General features: G+C 32.7%; 1 protein-coding gene across 2 annotated transcripts; it reads left to right on the plus strand.

The window, feature by feature from the left end:
- The first annotated feature begins 2,069 nt into the window (after positions 1–2,069).
- POU1F1 (POU class 1 homeobox 1) lies at positions 2,070–17,021 on the plus strand. Of its 2 annotated transcripts, none has more exons than XM_036243399.1 (6): positions 2,070–2,343; positions 5,153–5,224; positions 12,188–12,412; positions 14,766–14,930; positions 15,635–15,695; positions 16,562–17,021. In XM_036243399.1, the coding sequence occupies exons 1-6, from the start codon at positions 2,202–2,204 to the stop codon at positions 16,770–16,772; spliced, it is 876 nt and encodes a 291-aa protein (XP_036099292.1). In that variant the 5' UTR covers positions 2,070–2,201; the 3' UTR covers positions 16,773–17,021. The 2 variants fall into 2 exon arrangements, with proteins under 2 accessions (XP_036099292.1, XP_036099291.1); XM_036243398.1 differs by having other exon boundaries at positions 2,073–2,343; positions 5,075–5,224.
- Positions 17,022–21,202: the final 4,181 nt, after the last annotated feature.

Consider the following 21,202-nt stretch of genomic DNA (forward strand, 5'->3'; position numbering starts at 1 on the left):
ATCTCATAAGACAAATTCAATAATCCTTGTTCTAAGAATAAGGAGATATATTTATTCAAAACAATCCAAAATAGCTATATGGTTAAAATATATTGTGTAAAAAGAAAACATTTTGGACAAAAAAATTAATTGCGTTGTTATTTATAAAAGTGAAACGCAGAAAGAAATACAAACACTCAACAACAAAGAACTGGTTAAAATGTAATAGATCTATAAAATTCAATATTATATAAAATTATAACTATTTATAAAAAGTTGATTTTAAAATTGATAAGTTACTAGATTATGGTACTAAGTGAGAGGACTATAATGGGAACATCTATTTCCTGACTTTACACAATTTTAACTGTACATTCTGGTTTGCATTTTACAGCACAAAGAGTTAAAAAAATAAAACTATTAGTAAGAAAATTATTAGGTAGCATGGCAATCCACTGGGAAAGTTTTCTGTTCTGTTGCAGGCAGTTTTACGCTATTCTTCATTATCTATCATTTGGTTGATAAACTTTACCAACATATTCCAATGACTAAATGATATTAGTAAAATTCTTAGTGGCAATTTTTAAGTACTATTCTCTCTATATATTATTTATTTATTTTAAAAATATTCAGTGCCAATCAACTTATTTGTACTTAGTTTTATTAGAAAATTATTTTTATAGATACACAGAAAAAATACTTCATATATATGTGGTCTGAAAATTATAAGAATTCTGCAAAAGTGAGGTAATTATTTTTGATTACCTGTAATTTTATCTCATTAGAAAAGACAAATAAACTTCAAAAAGTGGAAAAATATGTCATTTTAAAAATAAATATTTTTGAGGCAATATCTAATGATTTAGCCAACCTTATCTTTTTTCTTATAAAATATCAACTGGTTATTAACAAAATATTTAAGTTTCAAGTTCTTTTGAAAATTCATTCTTCTCACTATTAACATTAAATTAGCACAAAGCAATGAATTCCAAGTTATCTTGAAACATTCCATAATTTAAAATTAAAAAAAAAATTGAATAAAGCATTTATTTGCTGTCAGTAATATCTATGCCTGTTAGATTACTTCTGTTTGCTTTATTAAACCTAGTATACATTTTTAAAGTATTGCATTTATTCATTTATATATTGAATTCATGATTATTGTAAAATCTAGATGCTGATATTTATCTTCAAATTAATTGTTTGTAGCATTTTTTTTTTTTTTTTTATTCTCATAAAACGTCAATACATTCTGTGTACAAACTTTGCACCCAGTGCTACCATGGTTACTGTAGGCTTTGGAGCAGAAGGACTAATAGCAGAGGCTTGGGCAGAGTCAAGTGCAGTGAGCATGGTATGGCATATAACTCACGCAGTGCTGTGAGATCCACATGGCATAACTGTAGAAAATGCCTAAAATCTCATTGGCATCTAGTTAGAGCTTACTAAATATTCATTTTTAATGAGTAATTCAAAATCAAGGGAGAGATACTATTACTCATGTTCATCTTCTCAACAGATTATTATAATTTTATTCAATATTTTTTCATTTATAATATAAAAATTAAATTGGTTTTCATAGTTTTTCAAAATTGCATCATTAAGTGTGAATCAGTAGTTATATATTCATTCCCATATTTAGTCTTCTATGCTTCTTTCAATTTAAACTCAAATATTCATAATTTCTTATAATTATGTACTATGTTCTCTTGTTATTTTGTAAGATTAATGAAAAGTTATCAAAAAAGGAAAACTCTCATATATATAAATTTGTCATTTATATATGTGTTAGTAACAAAAAGACACCTTTTTTCAATTTATTGTAGCATTATTTCTTTGAGGGACACTTTTTTAAAAAGTTTTTTATTTCTTTCTAAAAGGTCTAAATTACTGAAGCTGTCAGAAAGTTTCAGATTTCTCCTGTATCCTCAATCTATACCCAGAACCAGTTTTCCTCTTGGTCATGGATTATGTTTGAGTTAGAAGGAAGGCAGTTCAGATTGACAAAGCAATACCCCTGGGAAAAGATGATTAACATGTATAAAGGGATTTCCCTGCAGTATAAATACCAGTACGGGCCTTCTTGGTGCCTCAGAACCTTCCTGATGTATATATGCAGATAGTGAGATTTGAAACAGCTTTTTGAGATAATAATATAATAATATAATAAAACTCTAATTTAGGGAGCAACAATTCTCCTAATTTTTCTACTCTCCGTGGGAATGAGTTGCCAACCTTTTACTTCGGCTGATACCTTTATACCTCTTAATTCGGAGTCCTCTGCAACTCTGCCTCTGATAATGCATCACAGCGCTGCTGAGTGCCTACCAGTTTCCAACCACACCACCAATGTGATGTCTACAGGTACTGACTCCGATAACAGGCTATAGGTGGCTGGGCCTAAAGATTTCTGAGCGGATGCTCTGAACCTTGTTACTTTAGAATATCTTTGCTTCTTTTATTTTTCCCTTCAGTTAAATATGTTCTAAGTTAAATATTAAAGATATTGAAGAAGTCAAAATGTCTTAAAAATTTTTCAAGAAATATTAGTAAATGTAATAATTTAAATTATTTTTGGTTTGATTATAAAGATCTGTTGTTTATATAGGGAAATATTAAATTTGGCTATTTGTAATCCAACATTCATTTTAATAGAAAATTTATGGATTCAGAGAAAAACTAAAGAAATAGTCTAAAATAATTTAGTGTTTTAAAGGTGTAACTTCTTAAACTTAAAAATTTTATCGGTTTTTAGATTACCATTTGCTACTAATCTAAAAAGAGCCAAATACCTCATAGCAAACACAACTAAATGATTCTCAATACTAACAAAAATGGATTTCAAAGAATAAACTAACTAAATAATTTTAATGAACTTACTTTTAGCATAATTCAAAACTCAAAAATGAAAACTAGAAGCAATATATAACATTTAGAGTCCAGAAACTGAGTTAAATTTTCTCAAGACTGAGTTCTGAAAACACTTCAATCTCTAAGTAAGTTTTAATATTTTCCTTATATAACTTTCTTAAATAAAAATTAAACATGAAAATTCAAATATATTGTCTTAAACAATCAAATAAGTGTGTTTTGCCTAATGCATAATTTATTCTTTAACTATATAGCAACAAAGTAAATGTTTTAAAGTAGAATTATAAATAGGCTCTCTTGAGTTGAGTAAATGTCTTCCATTAAATAGCAACGTGCTGTATTCATTTTCCACTTGTTTTGAAAACAATCTAAATAGAAAGTAAATTTTATACATTTAGAAATCAAAATCTGAGTTGATAAATTTATATTCAGGTTTAAATGATTTAGGTTTTATCTTATAATTAGGCAGATTTCAAATATATACATAAGTTCAACATTAATCTTCAGCTGTATTTTAGGGAATAGAGATTACATAGCTAGACTTTGGCAAAGTCATTAATGTTGAGATTCTTTTCATCTACCTGAGAGTCTCATAATTTAATTTAAAAGATAGTAATGAAGTGCAATGAAACATGTTTTTGAAAACATTATATTTTAATCAAAAATATGTTCTATAAAATTTAAACTATCACACAGCTGATTGTATATTTTTAATAACAGATCTTTCTATAAATAGAGGATAAGGAGAATAATACATTATTTGTTTAATCTATTGTGTGTAAATATAATTTCAGAAAGAAAATACAATTTAGAATTGAGGTCATGATTTAGCAAGTTTAGGCTCGAAACCCCATTTGTTTATTTTTAAAATGTATTTATGCTTAAATAAATTAATAACATATTTAGTAAATTAGCCTATCCTTTTTGTCCAACTTCTCAAAATCAGAGAAACAAATGTGTGCAAACTTTATGAAGTAAAAAAAATGTATAATGAATACAAATGATCTAAATGTATTTTAAATGATGATAGCGTTGAAGAGCACTTGGGTATTTAATTTTGTTTTATGTTTATTTGTTTAATTTTGGAATGCATGACAAGATTTTTATGTATAATCAAAATGTGAAGTGATTTTAGTTTTTTTCAACATGTCAATTGTAAAGTAAAATTTTATGCAGATACTTTAAAATATTAAACATTGTTCTATAGTTAGAGTAAATATGTTTTACTTACTGAAGAGATCTCATGGATTTAACTACTAGATCATATCTCAATATTTTTAAAAGATCCAAATTCTCTACTTTTTAAATATCTCTTATATTTGTTCAAGAAGATATGATTATACTATATTTTTGAAAAGCCAACACTATGTTCAGGTTATGAAGGAGAACAAGAATATTCAATACACGAAGAAACATTGCTAGTGATTTTACTGTCAATATTTCATGCTTTTAGCCATCTTGGTTTTTCATGTTCAAAGCTTGATTTTAAAGAGTTTAGTAATTTAAATTTACTCTCAGATACACACTGATTCCAAGAGACATGTAACTATTTATGAATAAGTTTATATTTTTATACTAAGCACAACCTTTATAGACATCGCCACTCAAGAATGAACTTATTTTTTGACCAGTTTTATCATTAGAATTGTGAAACTGATTGTGTATATGCAGAAACCTACAATCCCAAGGTTTCAACATCAACATAAACACATTATGCGTTGTCACGGAGTTTTCACAAACCTCTAAATTTAGTGGGATTTTTATTATTGTATCCAAAAGTAGCCTCGTTGTTCTGCCATTTCCTCTTTGATGGAAGAAATTTGTTAAGGGAGTAAACAAAATAAAGACGGTTCAAGAGTCAATTTCTCTATTCATTCATCCAGAACAAAACCACTTTACAATAGCTGTTATACAAGAATTTTAAGAGGCTATTGCAATGTCTATATTGGATGAAACCTACAAGCATTCTACAACTCTCTATTAGCCAAGGCCCACATGGACTGGTCAGCCATCCCCCTCACAGAGCATAGATGACCATGAAAACTGCTGTCCACTTTGATGACTTATGATCTCACTACTTGACAAATTGGAACTCCTAGTTTTAACCTACTCAGAGAACTTCCCCCAAATGAAAACTATTGGCATGCAAATTTAAGAATTGCATAAATGTGTATTTTTGAAATGAAACGAGTGTGTCTTGAATCCTCATACATTTTCTTACCAGTCCCGTCTATTTTGTCTTTGATCCAAACTTCTAAATATTTGCCTACATATTTTTCGGTGACAACGTTGGGAAACACAGCAACTGGACTTCACTACTCTGTTCCTTCCTGTCATTATGGAAACCAGCCATCGACTTATGGAGTGATGGCAGGTAAGGAAATTGTCTTTGCATATGAAATTAAGTTTTGGGGAAATTAGATAAATTTTCTAAGTCTGAGAAAATCTTGACCAAAAAGATTCATACGTTTCTTTTCTGGATAAATAAAACATCACTAGGTCAAGACTAATTTATTGATGCTTGGATGACACATTGATAGCATATTTCTTAGGGAAGAGAAAAATCTGACCAAAGGAATCCACCCCTCACAAAACCCATGACTTAATTTTAGGATATGGCCAGAAAAAACATTTTAATGGTTTAATATTTTAATGATTTAAATTTTGTTGTGCACCCATTTTATTTTTTATTTTATTATTTTATTTATTTTAGAGAGAGAAACATTGATGTGAGAGAGACACATCAACTGGTTGCCACCCACATAACCCTAACCAGGGCTGGGGATAAACTGCCACTGAGGTACATGCCCTCAGCGGGAACTGAACCCAGAATTCTCTGGTCCGCGGGCCGGTGCTCTAATCACTGAGCACCCGCCAGGGCTGCACTGATTTTTTTTAAGATTTTTTTTATCTTTTATATTTATTCCTACATCAGAAAGGGAATGACAATAAACTACTAAAGCGCTGTGTGTGTGTGGGGGGGGGGGGTAAAATTATACTGAGAGAGAAACTTTTGATAAAAGAATTACATATTAAAAATATTTTTCTTGTGTTTTGTTATTATCCAAAGTAGAAATGAATCAAAAATGAATTTATGCCTATACATTTGAAAAAAAACTGAACAAAGAATTTAATTTATAAATCTTTAATTTCTCAGTTTAAAACTAAATGAAACACTAAAATTTTAAAATATTCCAGAACTACTTAGAGCTTCTCTTACATTCTATGAAGCAGCATTACTGAATAAACTAGTATCATCACCTTTATGGTAAAATGAAGAATAATGTTCTTAAATATTACCTGTAAATCCTAATGTCTCTTTTTAATAATTGAGGAATAAGGAAAGCCATATTTTTTTCTTCCCCTTTGAAAACCAATCATTTATGATTCAGAAACTTAGTAGTTAATAGTATTCATGGTTAATGAGGACAGTCCTCACTGATGATAAAGTACTTTCATTATAAAATACTAAAATGATATGCGTTTGGCCACTAGAGGTGCAGGCAAAATGCTTTCGTGGCCTCCACCCAGCTTTGATTATGAAGACAGAGAATAACAAGCACATGGTTGCATGCTGCTTATTTGGAAGCATGACTTTACTTTTCATTTATAATGGTTCCCTTGAAGCCAGGAGCAGCTTCGTGTGCCCTGGAGACTCAGCAACAGGCAGCCACGGATGGAGGTTAGCACGAAGACAAAATCAGCCATGGACTAAATTCTTTAAGATGGTTTCTGCTGTCACCTTCCTCCTGCCAGATCAAGGCCAGCGCCCGTGGGCCTAGTGGATTTCCAGCTGGCCTGCTATTCTAGCATCCTGTTCCCAGGACTGGCGCGAACAGGCTCCGCAGCTCAGGCTGTGCTGGTACAGGTTCCTGGCAGGCACTCAGCAAACCCAGAGAGGCCCCTGGAAAAAGCCCTTTAAAGTAATTCGAAACCTGGGTTAGCGACATCAGAAGCAAAAGGTTATCCTAAGATTTGGAGGTATCACTGTGTCTTAAAACAAAATCAAATCTGTTTGTTACTGAAAGAAAACTCATAGCAAGCATATAGATTATATTCAAACATTTTTTGAGAGCAGTATCATTACAATGTGATATGCTCTCTAATGTGTAAGAATGCTAGTGTTTTGACCTAGATTCAGTGTTAGCCTTTGCAGTATAGCAGATTAAAGTCAGAGAATCTGAACTCTCCTGCATTCATCCCCAGAGAAGCTATACAAATTGAGTTATAAAACACAGGAATTCAGAAATAAGATAGCAAAGGTATGAAACACACAAGAGAAACCTCATTATGTCATTTGAATTTTCTGAGTAGTCTCAAGTCGTTCATCAAATCATCCACCTCCACACAATCTATCCACAGAAGCATCTTATCATCAAGAACAAAGACAGGTTCATTGTCACATACTCCATATAAAAGTGGAGCTACAGAAAGCACTATATTTCAAAGGATGTGAAATTGCTTTATTTTAATGTGGTTGTCTTTTTACCTATACTCCAATGCTTACATTTAGTTTGAGCATTTTATTAAATTAATAACCCACTGAAAAGGAAAAAGCTACAGCCAATATTTTGTTCAAGTTAGAAGGGAGGACTTTAATTATCAGATTAATTCACTGTGCTTCATGATCCAGGTGTGAGCATCACAAAGAGATGGACTAATTGGGAGCAATGGATCCTCCACACCACGAACTAATTATGAGCCTTGCTTGAGTCACTTGACATCTCTGAGTTTTAATTTCTTCATATTTAAGTTGCATGGTACCACAATTCTATTAGAGTTGAGTTGTGGCTAATTTTTACCAACCCAATCTGTTTTTCTCTTCATTGATCTCTTTAGATACACTTGCAGCTGAATTCCTTCTTCTGTCTCTTCACTTCTGAGATTTTAGATACTTCAACAGCCTCTAGTATAGATAACAGCAACCACTGAATTATAAATGCTATTCAAAATCTCTTCTAGATAATCATAAAACAAAACAAAATAACAGCAAATACCCTCAAAACTTTGACTCTTGGGTATCTGGAATTGTTTCTGTCCTCTCGTTTCTTGAGCTGGGTGAAAGTTAGAAAGTAAACTCAATGGACTGTCCACCCTGCCCGCCCCCTCCACACTGCCCGTGGAAACTGAGTAAATCAGCTACATGGTAATGAATGTTTCATCCAGCAAGGTTATATTATAGAATGGCCACACCAAGGCCTGGTGTGAGAGTCCTGTTTAAAATTGAATTTTAAGAGGAAAGCAAATAGCTGAGGTTTGGGAATCAACCAAGAAGATGAAGATTTTTTTAAAAACTGAGAAGTAGGTAATAAGAAAAGATGACTATGGCTGGAAGGGCCCGCTCCAGGTGACATGGAGAAATAGCCTACCTTGGAGCCGATCCCTTCATTCCACATTTTCTTTTCCCCCCTAACTTGTTCTGGTTGTGTTGACTCTGAGGTAAGGAGTAATTCTGAAGATCTTTTGCTTCTGAATTATGAAGGGCTTGTCAGTAGTTGTAACCTGGTGTATTTTTTCGTGTTTTATTTTTATTTGTTTGTTAATCCTCACTCTAGGATATTTCTCCATTGATTTTAAGATAGAGTGGGAGGGAGAGAGAGAGAGGAATATTGATGTGAGACACATCAATTGGTTGCCTCCGGATGGAACCCGCTACCCAAGTACATGCCCTTGACAGAGAATCAAACCCAAGACCTTTCTGTCCACAGGCCAATGGTCCAACGCTGAGCCAGACTGGCAGGGCTGTATTTTTCCTATTTTATAGTTAGTTTCTGTCTCAACTACTCAACTTGGTGATTGCAGTAGGAAAGCAGCCATAGACAATATATAAACAAATGGACATGTCTGTGTTCCAAATAAACTGAATTACAAACCAGGCAGAGGACCCCTGTTGTACATGGATAGGATTTGCCAGTACACAAAAGAGAAAAGATCACAGTTCAAGTTTATGATTTTCTCCATATTGTCATGCACGGGGCAAAACAAGAAAATAAATAGAATGCACATCCCAGTGTATGTCTACAGCAAGGCAGGGTATTTTCCTTTGTCTCTCTACTCCCTATGTTTGTTCCTGTAAGGCTTCAAGCTCATGACCTCCGAGCCGTGTGAGGTGGCATCTGTCCGACCCCAAGCTGCAGGAGAGCAATTTGCCCCGCACGGTACATTGAGCTGGTGCTCTGCAGGGCAAGCCAACCTCTGCATCCCCATTGCCTGCTCTAGGGATGCACCTCCAGCACACAAACACATACAGAGCAATTCCACAACCTGGCGTGGATTCATTTGCAATGTGAAAGATAGATGTGCTGTGTAGAATATGCGGACACTTCCAAGCTATTTAGATGGGTGCTTGTGTAGGCTTATAGACAACTTTGCCTTAAGAATGTTTGGGAAGTTGAATAAGAGACTCACTGCTGCAAATGAATCACATCTTTTATCTCCTTCCTTTTCCCTCTGTTTCACTAATCCAGGCTTTCGAAAGATTTAAAAACTATCTTGCTAAACATATCCTATCAATCACTCTCCACTCTCCCCAAATACAGGATCAGATAATAGAAACTGCAGCATTTGGCTGTGCTTATGACTCATGAATTTCTATTTAGGGTTAGTTCCAGAAGAACTGTGTCCCTGTGGATAATTGTGAAACTGTCACTTAATAAAAAATAAAGACATATCACATATATTTTCCTTTTTTTTTCTGGATGTCCAGCCTTTGAACATGGTATTTCCCATATACTTTTCACAAACACAGGATCAAATTTATTTTCTAAATATCTATTTTTCCAGACCATTTATAATGTATAAAATCCTTTAAAATTTTCCAGATACTTTTGATACTTTAATAAATAATGATAATATGTCTTGTCTGAAAGTACTGGTTTTAATGTACGCAAAGGTGTTTAAACTGCAGAAGTCTTTAAAAGAAAGAATTTGATTTACCTGAGTACAGACAAACTGACTGTTTCGATGGGGTTTACTGAATGTTTGTTGGGCTTCAGTTCTAGTTTCAGCTGCAAAGTTAATTCATCGTGGCGCCCAAGGAAAGTTACTGAACTTTTTACTTAAGTTTCCTAAATTTAACTTAGGGGGGGAATAATCATATTCTTTCTACCTCATTTGTTTATATAAGGGTAGGACAATGACACACGTGGAATGAACACAGCACCAAGTGTCACAGAAGGTTTGCAGCGGTGGGTGACTACGATCCGCAGCAAAGATTGAGTGATGACAATTGCTAACAAATTCAGATCTGTGGCTTCTCATGTAAAAAATATGCAAAAAATTACTTATGTAAAGTAAACATAAGTTGACATAGGTTAAACGAGTTATCTAAAGTACCCTAAAATACATTAAATGTGCAAAATCAAACAACAGCCTGATTTTCTTGTCTCTGCTTTCAATATTTCTCAGAGTATTTCATCATTAAGTACATTAAGTGACATTTGATATTTCTGAATGATGAAAAAAAGTAAAAATTCTTTAACATATAAGAAAGCACTCTGAAAGCTTAAACAAAAGGAAAGTATTGAGATAAATATTAAGTAGATGCTAAAATAAACGTGATTAGTGTTCTTTTTATATTATTAGTCCTTCTTTTACTTCAACTAGCAAAAATCTAAAACTAATAGAAAACTAAAAATGAACCCCAAAAGTAGTAAACATTTTTTAAAATTAAGTATGTAATAAATTAAACATTGATACAATTGTTTTCATTTTATTTTATCTTGTCCGATCAGTTTGACATCCTCTAAAGCATTAATTGGATGATTAACTTACTTTTTACAAAGTAAAACTAGATCATTTGGTTTGTAAAAGTAGCATAAAATTTTCTAGACAGGAATGGTTTCTTTCAAATATTTTTCATAACTGTGAAACAGCTAAATTTGTTTTATGCCTTTTTGTTTGATCTCTCATTTGTATGTTTATTTTGTTTCAGAAAAAGAATATAGTCTATTGGATAGGGGCCCACTTTATAATTACATATTCTCATATAAATAATATAAGCTGACAATTTGCTGACTTACACTATTTTTTACTCATTGCAAATTGATATATTAATTTAAGATCTATGTATTCTGGCAAAATACATTATTACTCATGTCTTTGATTTGCAAATGTATTTATGAAGAAATTATAGGTAACATAAACTCATGTTATATATATATATATTCAGTGTTTCCAAGAATGATTTTGCATATATTCTGCAGTAATTTATTTTCAGTTTAAAAATTTATCTATACTCATGAGAAACATAATTAACTACTGAATATTTTATTTCTATAAAAATGTCTTGGTTATACATGTGTCATTTAATGTAAATTGAAGTGAAATATCTACAATTAAAATGTAATGGGTTGATGAAGAAAAAAGAAATATAAAGTTTGGAAATTTGGCTTGTATTATTCTCTCACCCATGTTCCCCAACTGAGATAAACTCTTCTCTACTAATGAAGAATGAAACCTGGGAGCAATTTAAAAAATTTTACATATTTTAGATTTTTTGTGTGTGATTTATTATTTAACTCAATCAACACAATGCTTTGTTATTCTTAGTGATTAGCTGTCATATTTACAACTGCACTCTTCCTTGTCACTTATTTTTGCTTCTTAAAAATATTATCAAAAATGACTTTTCAAAAAATCATGTTGCTGACTTCTAAATAGAACTTTAAAAATTACCTTTTATTTATGTCTATTCACTCCTCAAATATATTTAAACCATATTAATGTAGTTTATGTTTTCACAATTCTCTTTTTATCTGTCTTTGTTAAATTTTTTGAAAAGACAATTATTTCCCCTTGAAGTTAAACATTTCCCTTGAAGTTAGAAGCAGTCGGGCTTCTAACTATTGTAAGGTCAGTTTTCTGATGCTAACTAAATGTTCCAGCACAGCACTTTACTATGTGACCTGATGATTATAACAAACATCACAGATGATTTGTTCAATGAATTAAGAAAATAGAAATCAAAATATACATCCTGCTTAGAGTTGAACCTCAGATTCCCTGGAATAGGTGTCTTTTAAGGAAAAAAATGATAAAAAATTTACACTTCTGAGAGAATTTGCCTATTTCTATTTTAAATATTTGCAACTCCCTGCTGGTGTCCTGTGGCACTATCTTTGTTTTTACTGCTCTGGGGAAGGTGGGAAATAAATAATCACAGTTATACTAAGCTGTTCTGACTTCAAACTTCTGAATGTCAGTTAACCTTTTAGAACAAACACGAGCTGTAGCAGAACGAGTGGCTCTAACAGGCAAAACCCCTGCTTGGATAGAAACTGGGGTGGAAGGGTAAATAACAGTGGTCCTTTCCTTTTCTCTCTTTGTTTATTCACAGGCAGCTTAACCCCCTGTCTCTATAAGTTTCCTGACCACACCCTGAGTCATGGCTTTCCGCCCATGCACCAGCCTCTCCTGGCAGAGGACCCCACAGCCATGGACTTCAAGCAGGAACTCAGGCGGAAAAGTAAATTGATTGAAGAGCCAATAGACATGGATTCTCCAGAAATTCGAGAACTTGAAAAGTTCGCCAATGAATTTAAAGTGAGAAGAATTAAGTTAGGTATGCGCTTGGTCTGTAGATCATTACTGTTCATTCTCTTCTTTTCTGCTCCGAAGTCCAAGACAGTTCTCATTCCACATCTCTGCAGCAGATTTAAGTTAGTACAAGTGTGAAAAGTCTACAAAAACCTTTATTTCCTTATACATTTTTAATAGCCTAAATTAACAGGTTTTTAAATGAATGACACTCATTTTGAACGTAACCTCCTCAAGATTAGTTTAGAAGTGCCCAATTTTCTCTATATTTTCTTTGAACTTTTGAATAGATGATACATTCATATTATTCAAAGGCATAAAAGAATACAAATAAAATGTATCCCTTATGCTTGCTTTCCTGTTTGTCAGTGTTGTTAGTTTCTTGTATATCCTTTTAGAGATATTTATGCATACATAAGCAAATGCATGTATTTATTTCTTCATACAGAATTTTTTTATTTAACTATTTTGGAAAGCTTTCAATGTTAGTTATTTTAAGAGATTTTTAATTGATTTATTTTTATTTTATTTATTTATTTTTTTGGTACATGCCCCTAGCGGGAACCAAACCCAGGACTCTCTGGTCCGCAGGCCGATGCTCCAACAACTGAGCTAAACCAGCCAGGGCTGATTTTTTTTAAAAAGAGACAAAGGGAGAGGGAGAGACAGAAACATGGTTGGGCTGCCTTTTGCATACCCCATACCAGGGATCAAACCTGAAACCTGGGCATGTGCCCTGATGGGGCAGCAAACCGACAATCTTTCAGTGCATAGGATACAACCAACTGAGCCACACCAGTGAGGACCTGTATTAGTTATAGATAGTTAAAAATAAATAGATCTGTCATATTTCATTTTACACTTTATGTAACAAGTCCTCGACTGATGGTAAATTTATTTGGTCTTCAATATTATTCTGTCAATAACAATGCTAAAATAATTAACTTCATAAATGTCATTTTGTATCTCTACAAATATATGTGTAGGAAAAGTGTTAAAAACAAGGTTGCTTGACGAGAGTAGGTGTATTTATCATTTTGATAGAGGTCAAATTTGCCTGTGCAGATGTGATACCACATTTCACTGCCATCGTGAGTGTCACTTGTGCCGCTCCTCAGAAAATAATATACATGAAGGCTGGAGTTTTTTGTTTGTTGTTGGTTTGTTTGTTTTTGTTTTCTCCTTAATGACATATCCTCAGCCCTTACAACAGTGACGGACACATAGAATACTCATATAGTTGTTGAAGGAAAAATACACAATTAATCTTCTGGATTTTTGCAAATCAAATAGGTCAAAGTCATACCTCATAGTAGTTTCACTTTAAATTTCTCTTCTGAGTGAAGATTCAAAAGTGTTCTTTCATGTGTTAGGCAGTCATTTGTAATTTCATTACTGTGAATTGTCTGTTCATAGTCTTTGCTCACTTTCTATTTAAAAGTGTTTTTAGCATAAAATAACTGTAACAACTAACCTTGATTTAAATTCATGAAGCAGTGATTTTTTTTTTTAATGGATTGAAAATGATAATTCAAACCTCAGTACTTGTGGAAGGAACTACAGGTTATCTTGTAATTATGTATATTGATGGGTATCATATGTAACCATTTTATGCATACAGGTATATAGCCTGAGGCCCTGAATTAATATGTAGTTACTATATGCAATAAATATGGCAGTAGGCAATTTAGAACATTCGTTTGCCGTTTGGTATTTATATTGTTGTGAATGTTTCATGTTCAATAGTGATGGTTCATCGCAACTTGTGCTCTAAAATGTTTGGGACAGTCAATGAGGATTTTTGTCAGGAGATAGAAGCATTACCAAATAATATAATAAATGTCCTTGGAGGTATTTATAAAATGTTAGGTGATCAAAGTCTCATAACAAACATGCGTTTAGAGAAAGAAAGCATAATTTTTGGTTTCATTTGGTACCCTTCAACAATATAGTTGATTTTTTTTCTCTCTTACAGTTGAGATAAAAATATTTATGATATAGTATCATGTATTTCATGCATTATAACTACTATACTATAGACTTTTGAGCATATGGACCAGATATTTAATAATAACAACAAAGAGTATAAAAAATTTTAACTAATAACACATTTATCCAAATAGTCTAAATATTATAAGTGAAAGATGTTCTTATCTGAATTATTTTGACTTCCAAAAAATAAACTAGAAAGAATATAATTTTAAGTACTTGATAATTTTACTTGGAACCTTACACAACAATTCTAAATTGCTAACAGACATATGCTTAAAAGCGGCGTGGGACAACTGACAAAGAAAGATCCGCGGATGTATACACTATTGCACCAAACGAGCGCTTCTTGAAAGCTGCAGCTAACGGTCTTGACTGTCCTTTCGCAGGATACACCCAGACAAACGTCGGGGAAGCCCTGGCAGCTGTGCACGGCTCAGAATTCAGTCAAACAACTATCTGCCGATTTGAAAACCTGCAGCTCAGCTTCAAAAATGCGTGCAAACTAAAAGCAATATTATCCAAATGGCTGGAAGAGGCTGAGCAAGTCGGAGGTACTAAAACTGAATCTCTGAAGGTTCTGTGATGTTTTCTAAAAACAGTGGCTTCCATTAGTAATATTAATGCTAAAGCGAGAGGTTTCATGTTTAGTTTTGTTTTTTCCTTTGAGATGAAAAATAACTGTTGTTTTATCCCACTGAAAGAAAGAAAGAAAGGCTAATGCAAGTGTAGAAGTCTTCACTGAGAAGGTAAATAGAGGTTGTATGGCACAGGTGTGCAGTTGTGAAGTGAATTTCTTGAACACATTCAGGGTTTTTTTGCCTTTGAGCTATACGTAGTGCTTGTACATGCGATCATTTTTAAAACCTAATACTAGTACACACCAGTCTTCCAAGCGAATAGCACAAGCAATTGCTAAATGAGCAATTTAATGTGATAAAATTATCTACTCATAGTAATATGTCAAAGCTGGATAAAGAGCAAGGTTTGGAGCATGTAGCAAGCGTTCTGACAAAAGCTGAGTAGAGATATGATTTATAGACAATTGTCTTTGCAAAGCTAATATTTATTTCTGTATTGACATTTTTATCTAGGGCTTGTAATATAAAATGGCACAGGTTGCCAAAAACTAAAACAAAAATATATGTTGATTTTATTTTGCATTGTTTTACAGTGAATATTTGAAATCCAAATCTGAGTTGCGGTTTTTTTAAACCTTTCTTGGTTACTATAATTATCCCTCTTTTCCCCATTACAGCTTTATACAATGAAAAAGTGGGAGTAAATGAAAGGAAAAGGAAACGGAGAACAACTATAAGGTATGCTTTTGAGATATTAAATGTTATTAGAGGAAGAAAAGGATATTTTATTACTGGAATAAGCTTTTAGTGTAACATAGGGACAACATAACATAAATTTAAGGTGAGTATAGTCAATTGAAACGTACGAAATACATTTAAAAATCAAATTTTAATAACAGTAGTGAGAAGTGGAGAGCTACTAATTTTAAACTTTTAATGGAATACTATGTATTGCTTAATTGAAGAACACTTTTGCTCCACACGTTTTGAATAAAACAGAAACTGAAGAATCACTTCTAAAAATAGTGACTGTTTCTGCTGTACTGTTAGATAAGTCTTGCTATGGCACTATGGCATCTGTGTTATTAAAAATAACAAAACTAACAATCAGTATTTTAGACTTTTTGCAGTTTAAACCAGAAAGATTGATCTTTTTTGTAATCTCCGTGAGGCTCACAGAGGAAATGCTAAAATATAGGCTTTGTTTAGGTTGGTTTGTTGTTCACTAAACATTTCATCTCTTGTAAATCACTTAAATGATTTCTGGGGGACATTAAGAAATGCCTACAGAAGTGTTTCTTTCCTTCAGGAAGTCAGTGCCCTCTTGTGGTGCAAAGTGGAATAAACATAGAAAGTCAGGATTCCTCTACTTAATTTCTTCTGACTCTGGTAATGAATGGTACCCTGCATAAGGCAAGCATCTAAAAGCATGACAAATCGTACACTTATCTTTGTTGAAGAGTTTTAAAGGTGTTTTAAGAGTCCTTAAGTTTTCTTTTCATATTAATATTTAGGAAATTCAGCTTAACAATTTTGATCTGCCAAAAACATAATCTCACCCTGTTTTTCCACCCCCACCGTCTGCACCCAACCCCATACCCCAGTATTGCTGCAAAAGGTGCTCTGGAGAGACACTTTGGACAGCAGAATAAACCTTCCTCTCAAGAGATCATGAGGATGGCTGAAGAACTGAATCTTGAGAAAGAAGTAGTAAGAGTTTGGTTTTGCAACCGGAGGCAGAGAGAAAAACGGGTAAAAACAAGTCTGAATCAGAGTTTATTTACTATTTCCAAGGAAAATCTTGAATGCAGATAAGATTTTCTATTGTGTAATTGCAAATTTTCTATCTTTCCTTCCTTTCCATTCTCCAACAAAAATAGGAACTAGTTATTTGGTTGGCTTCAAAAATCATTTTATGTCAATAACTTTTGCAGGAGCTTTCCTTTTCTACATTCTAAAAATTTAATTTATTTTGATTAATTATTTTCTTTAATTATTCTCAGAATCCACATTGTACATTTAATAGTAGTAAAACAATGATTCTCTCTCCCTCTATCTCTATTTAAACACACACGAACAAACACACACACATGTGCACAGACACACACAGACATGAGTGTGTACACATAGGTCTTTTAAAAGTTCCTTTTCCAAATGTTAGTTTTTTAACATTTCAGTCAGTAATGTCACACGGTTAAAGAGTATCACCAGAGAAGATCCAATTAGGTGATTCCTTAACCAATGTCCTGTTTGAATTCAAGTTTTGCAGTAGGAGACAGAGGTACATTAGAATTTAATTATTGCATTTAGGAGTAAATTGTAATCAGAAGTTACACCTCTGAAGCTAATATACTTAAGGCATAATGCCCAAAGAAGTGCTGCAATAGAGATTTGTAGAAACATTACTTTATAACCTTTTTATTCTTCCTAGACTTTGACTTTTTTGATGCTTAGCTATAGAAAATATGCATTATGGATTCTTGAGCCACAGCTGCTATTCTGTAAACTGCAACAGCGCGGGGAAGATGTCTGCTTGCTCGGGAAAGCATTCGCTTGTGGAGGGCATGCAATCTTTAATTTAATTTAATTTCACCGACTAATGACTTGTTCACTGTTAAATGAAGGGGTGTTCTGTTAATAATGACTACAAACTTGAGGGGTGACTAAATTTAAAGACGTGATTTATTTTTTTAAAATATTAACCCACAAAGTCATCTGGGATCCTATCAGAGACTAGCGTTTGGTTTAATTAATTAGATTATAATTTATTATTCATAAAGTTTGATATATTGAGCTTTTGAATTCAGAGAACTGTAGCCTGAAAAATATAATTTATTTAACTTGTAAGAATGTAATTCTTTGAAATTTTCAAGTAGAAGCAAACTGTAATATATCAATACAAAATAGTGGCAGGTTTTGCATTTTAAGTGTAAATCTACTGGCAATGTTTATGCAATTTATTTTATATAGCAAAAGTGGGAACAATTAAATGAAATATTTAGAATGCTTATTAAATTACTATCTAGTCTGTTACTTTTTGTGATATTAATAAAGACCAAGTATTACACAGGTGATAGTCTATATAGATCATGTTTGTGCACACATAATCACCATCAAGTGGACTAGAGACTTTGATATATTAACAAAAAGTTTTCAGGGGCCTGATTATTTATGCTTTAGTTCACATCTAGCACCCAGGAGGTATTAAATACAATATACATATAAAGGTTTTTCTAGAGAAACTTCCAAATTATTCAGCTATGTAGATGTCTAAGGTCCTTCTCTGGATAGACCACCTGTTTCAAACATAAATTAAATGGAGGAGGGATTCTTCTTTTTTAATCCTCATCTGAGGATATTTTTACATTTATCTTTAGACAGGGGGGGGGGGGGAGAGATGTGAGAGAGACACATTGATTTGTTGCCACTTGCATGACCCCAACTGGGCCACGGACAAACCACAACCAAGGTACATGCTCTTGGCCAGAATCAAACCCAGAACTTCTTGGTCCACAGGCTGATGCTGTAACCGCTGAGCCAAACTGGCCAGGGTGGGAAGGGATTCTTTAGTTTGCAAAAGGCAGGGTGGGCTGCACATACACACATGCACACATAAAAATACACACATGCACATCCTTGAAACTAGCAAATAGAAGCTCTATGTAATGCAATATAAATCTAGACTTTTTTCCACTTTAAATATAAATCAACTGGGAATGTTTATATGACTTCATATAACAAAACGAGCATGTATTATATGCTTAATCTTCACATATATATCATTATATATTATCACACATTTACCCATAAGGTCATTCTTTCAAGTTTAGATACAACTAGCATGGGAACCTATTTTTCTCCATAAAATAATTTTAAATCATTATTTAATATTGAAATAGCAATTATTTATTTAGCTAGTCACATTAGCTGGAAATGCACTGGTATTTACTATTAACTCACTTGTATTAATAAGTTTTGAAACTATATTTTTGAACTGTATGATATTGATCTTTTTAAAAAAATAGAAAATGAGTAATGTTATATGGAATCCTAAACTGCAATTAAAGGACAAGTATAATTTACTGTGTAGTATCTGTGTGTATATGCTTCCAGGATCAACGCCAAAAGCTGACGTTAGCCATACTGCCTTCCGACCTGAGGTTCTCATAAGCCCGTCTGCGGCACATCTCCAGTAACTCAGTAGAGTAGTTCATTAAAATGAAAAGATCTATTTGTTGCTTATACTGACTGGTACACTCAATTTTACCTGGTAGAAGTGGCTGACAAACTCATTCATAGACTTTACTTTTCTGTCTCTAATGGTGGAAGGATTTGTCTCGTTAAATATTTTCAGTGTTTGTGGAAGAGTGTGTGTGTGTGGTGTTTCCTAATCTAAAGAGATCAAAAGAAAGTTTTATTTTTAGCAAAAGATACATTACAAATTTATAGTGATTGTAAAAACTGCCACCAAGCATTTTATAAATGCAGCCAAATCGGAATGACTTCCTTTCTCCTCTGGGTTCCCAAAGTTGCTTGCGGCATCCATGCTTAACTGAAACAAAAGAAATCATTAAGACTTACCTGTTTAAAATTTATATTTTAAAACATTTCTCCCCTGGAAGTTCTAGGAATGGGATTATCAGATAAATTTCATACAAAACCACCTAATTCTTAGGCTTACTCCATTTACAAACATCAGTCCTATACCAACTGCTAATTCTTAAAAAGACATTTTTTTTTGTGTTTAAATATAAGTAATAGAAATATCAAATTTTCTTTCCAGAAAAATAATAAAAATCATTATTTTGAAAAATTACCAGATATGCATAAAAATTTTAACAGAAGCCAACAATAGAGTTAAGAGATTTATAAAAGCGTAAAAACAATATCTTTATTGGGATTTTTTACAAAATAATTTTTAAAAACAAAAGCCCCCACACGTAAACAAGAAAGTAAATAAGGTTAGTTGCCATTACTATGTACATCCAAGAATCAAAACAGTTCTAGGTTAACATTCCATAATTCAGTAAAATCTTTTGACTTATCAATGTTCAGGGTAACTGTATTTAATGCTACTATTAATGGAACCTTACCTTTGATCATTATAAAATGGATTATAGATTATAAATTATATTGTTTAGGTTTTCATTCTTTCCACCAATTCATATGGCACATGTATACTAGTTGTAAAATGTATTGTCAATATTTGTCCAAAATGTCCATCATCACAAATTAACCAAGTTACACCTATGTAATCTCCACCAGGGTTTTTATGGTGGAATGTGCTAGAACCCATACAACATTTTTCAAAACTAACCTAATTCTAAATTCTATCTCTATAATCTGCTACATCTCACTTCTTCTCACTATCTATATATACATTAAATACCAAAGCAATATTGCCTTTAAAAATACTGCTAAGACATTAACACATTTAGGCAGTAATTTCTGATAAAGTTGTAGTTTATTTACCAAAAAAAAAAAAAAAATGCTCATGTTTATTTTTAAATTTAGCTAGAGTACTGTCATGGTAGTGTTAATTGAGAATGATGGCTTCAATGTAGAGGGTTCAGTATACATATTAATACAGTTCAAAATTAAACAGATTAAATTATAATTCACATGGAAAAAAATCTCACTTCTTGGAAGACCAAAATATATCATTTTATTACTATAAAATGTTATTAATTCAGTGTCTGTTTTTGCTAATATATTTAATTCACTTAAAATTTTTTTTCTTTATTGATTTTAGAGAGAGAGGATGAGGAAGAGAGAGAGATAAACATCAATGAGAGAGAACATCGACTGGCCACCTCCTGCATGCCCCCTACTGGGGATCGGGCCCACAATATGGGCGTGTATGGGGACCAGTAACCGGCAACCTCTTTGGTGCATGGGTCGACGCTCAACCACTGAGCCACACTGGCTGCGCTCCAAGCACATTTTGAAAGGTAATGAAGTTATCAACTAGAATGCCCTCCCAAAGGAAAAAAGGAAAAGAAAAGCTCATGGCAGTTTTGTTTAAGACAGATGTTTGAATAGCATTCTTCTTTTAGACCATTTAAAAATAATTTGGCAGCTAAATTGCCTGTGCTCATAACACATATCGCTTACAAAGGACAAGCAACAAATACAGAATTAATGATATACTTTTAATACTTTTACAAGATTCAAGTTGGTGCCTAGTGGCATTTAACAAGATTTTTGTACACAGTGTAAAAAGATTTGGAATATAAACTACACTA

Source organism: Molossus molossus, unplaced genomic scaffold (assembly GCF_014108415.1).
Source record: "Molossus molossus isolate mMolMol1 unplaced genomic scaffold, mMolMol1.p scaffold_m16_p_5, whole genome shotgun sequence".
Taxonomy (NCBI): domain Eukaryota; kingdom Metazoa; phylum Chordata; class Mammalia; order Chiroptera; family Molossidae; genus Molossus; species Molossus molossus.

Bases quoted from the DNA above. Each gene is read 5' to 3' on its own strand.
- POU1F1 (XM_036243398.1), top strand. From the start codon at position 2,202: ATGAGTTGCCAACCTTTTACTTCGGCTGATACCTTTATACCTCTTAAT. The intron at 2,344-5,074 runs GTACTGACTCCG...TTTTCTTACCAG, and splicing joins CACCAATGTGATGTCTACAG to TCCCGTCTATTTTGTCTTTG. The intron at 15,696-16,561 runs GTATGCTTTTGA...CCCATACCCCAG, and splicing joins AAACGGAGAACAACTATAAG to TATTGCTGCAAAAGGTGCTC.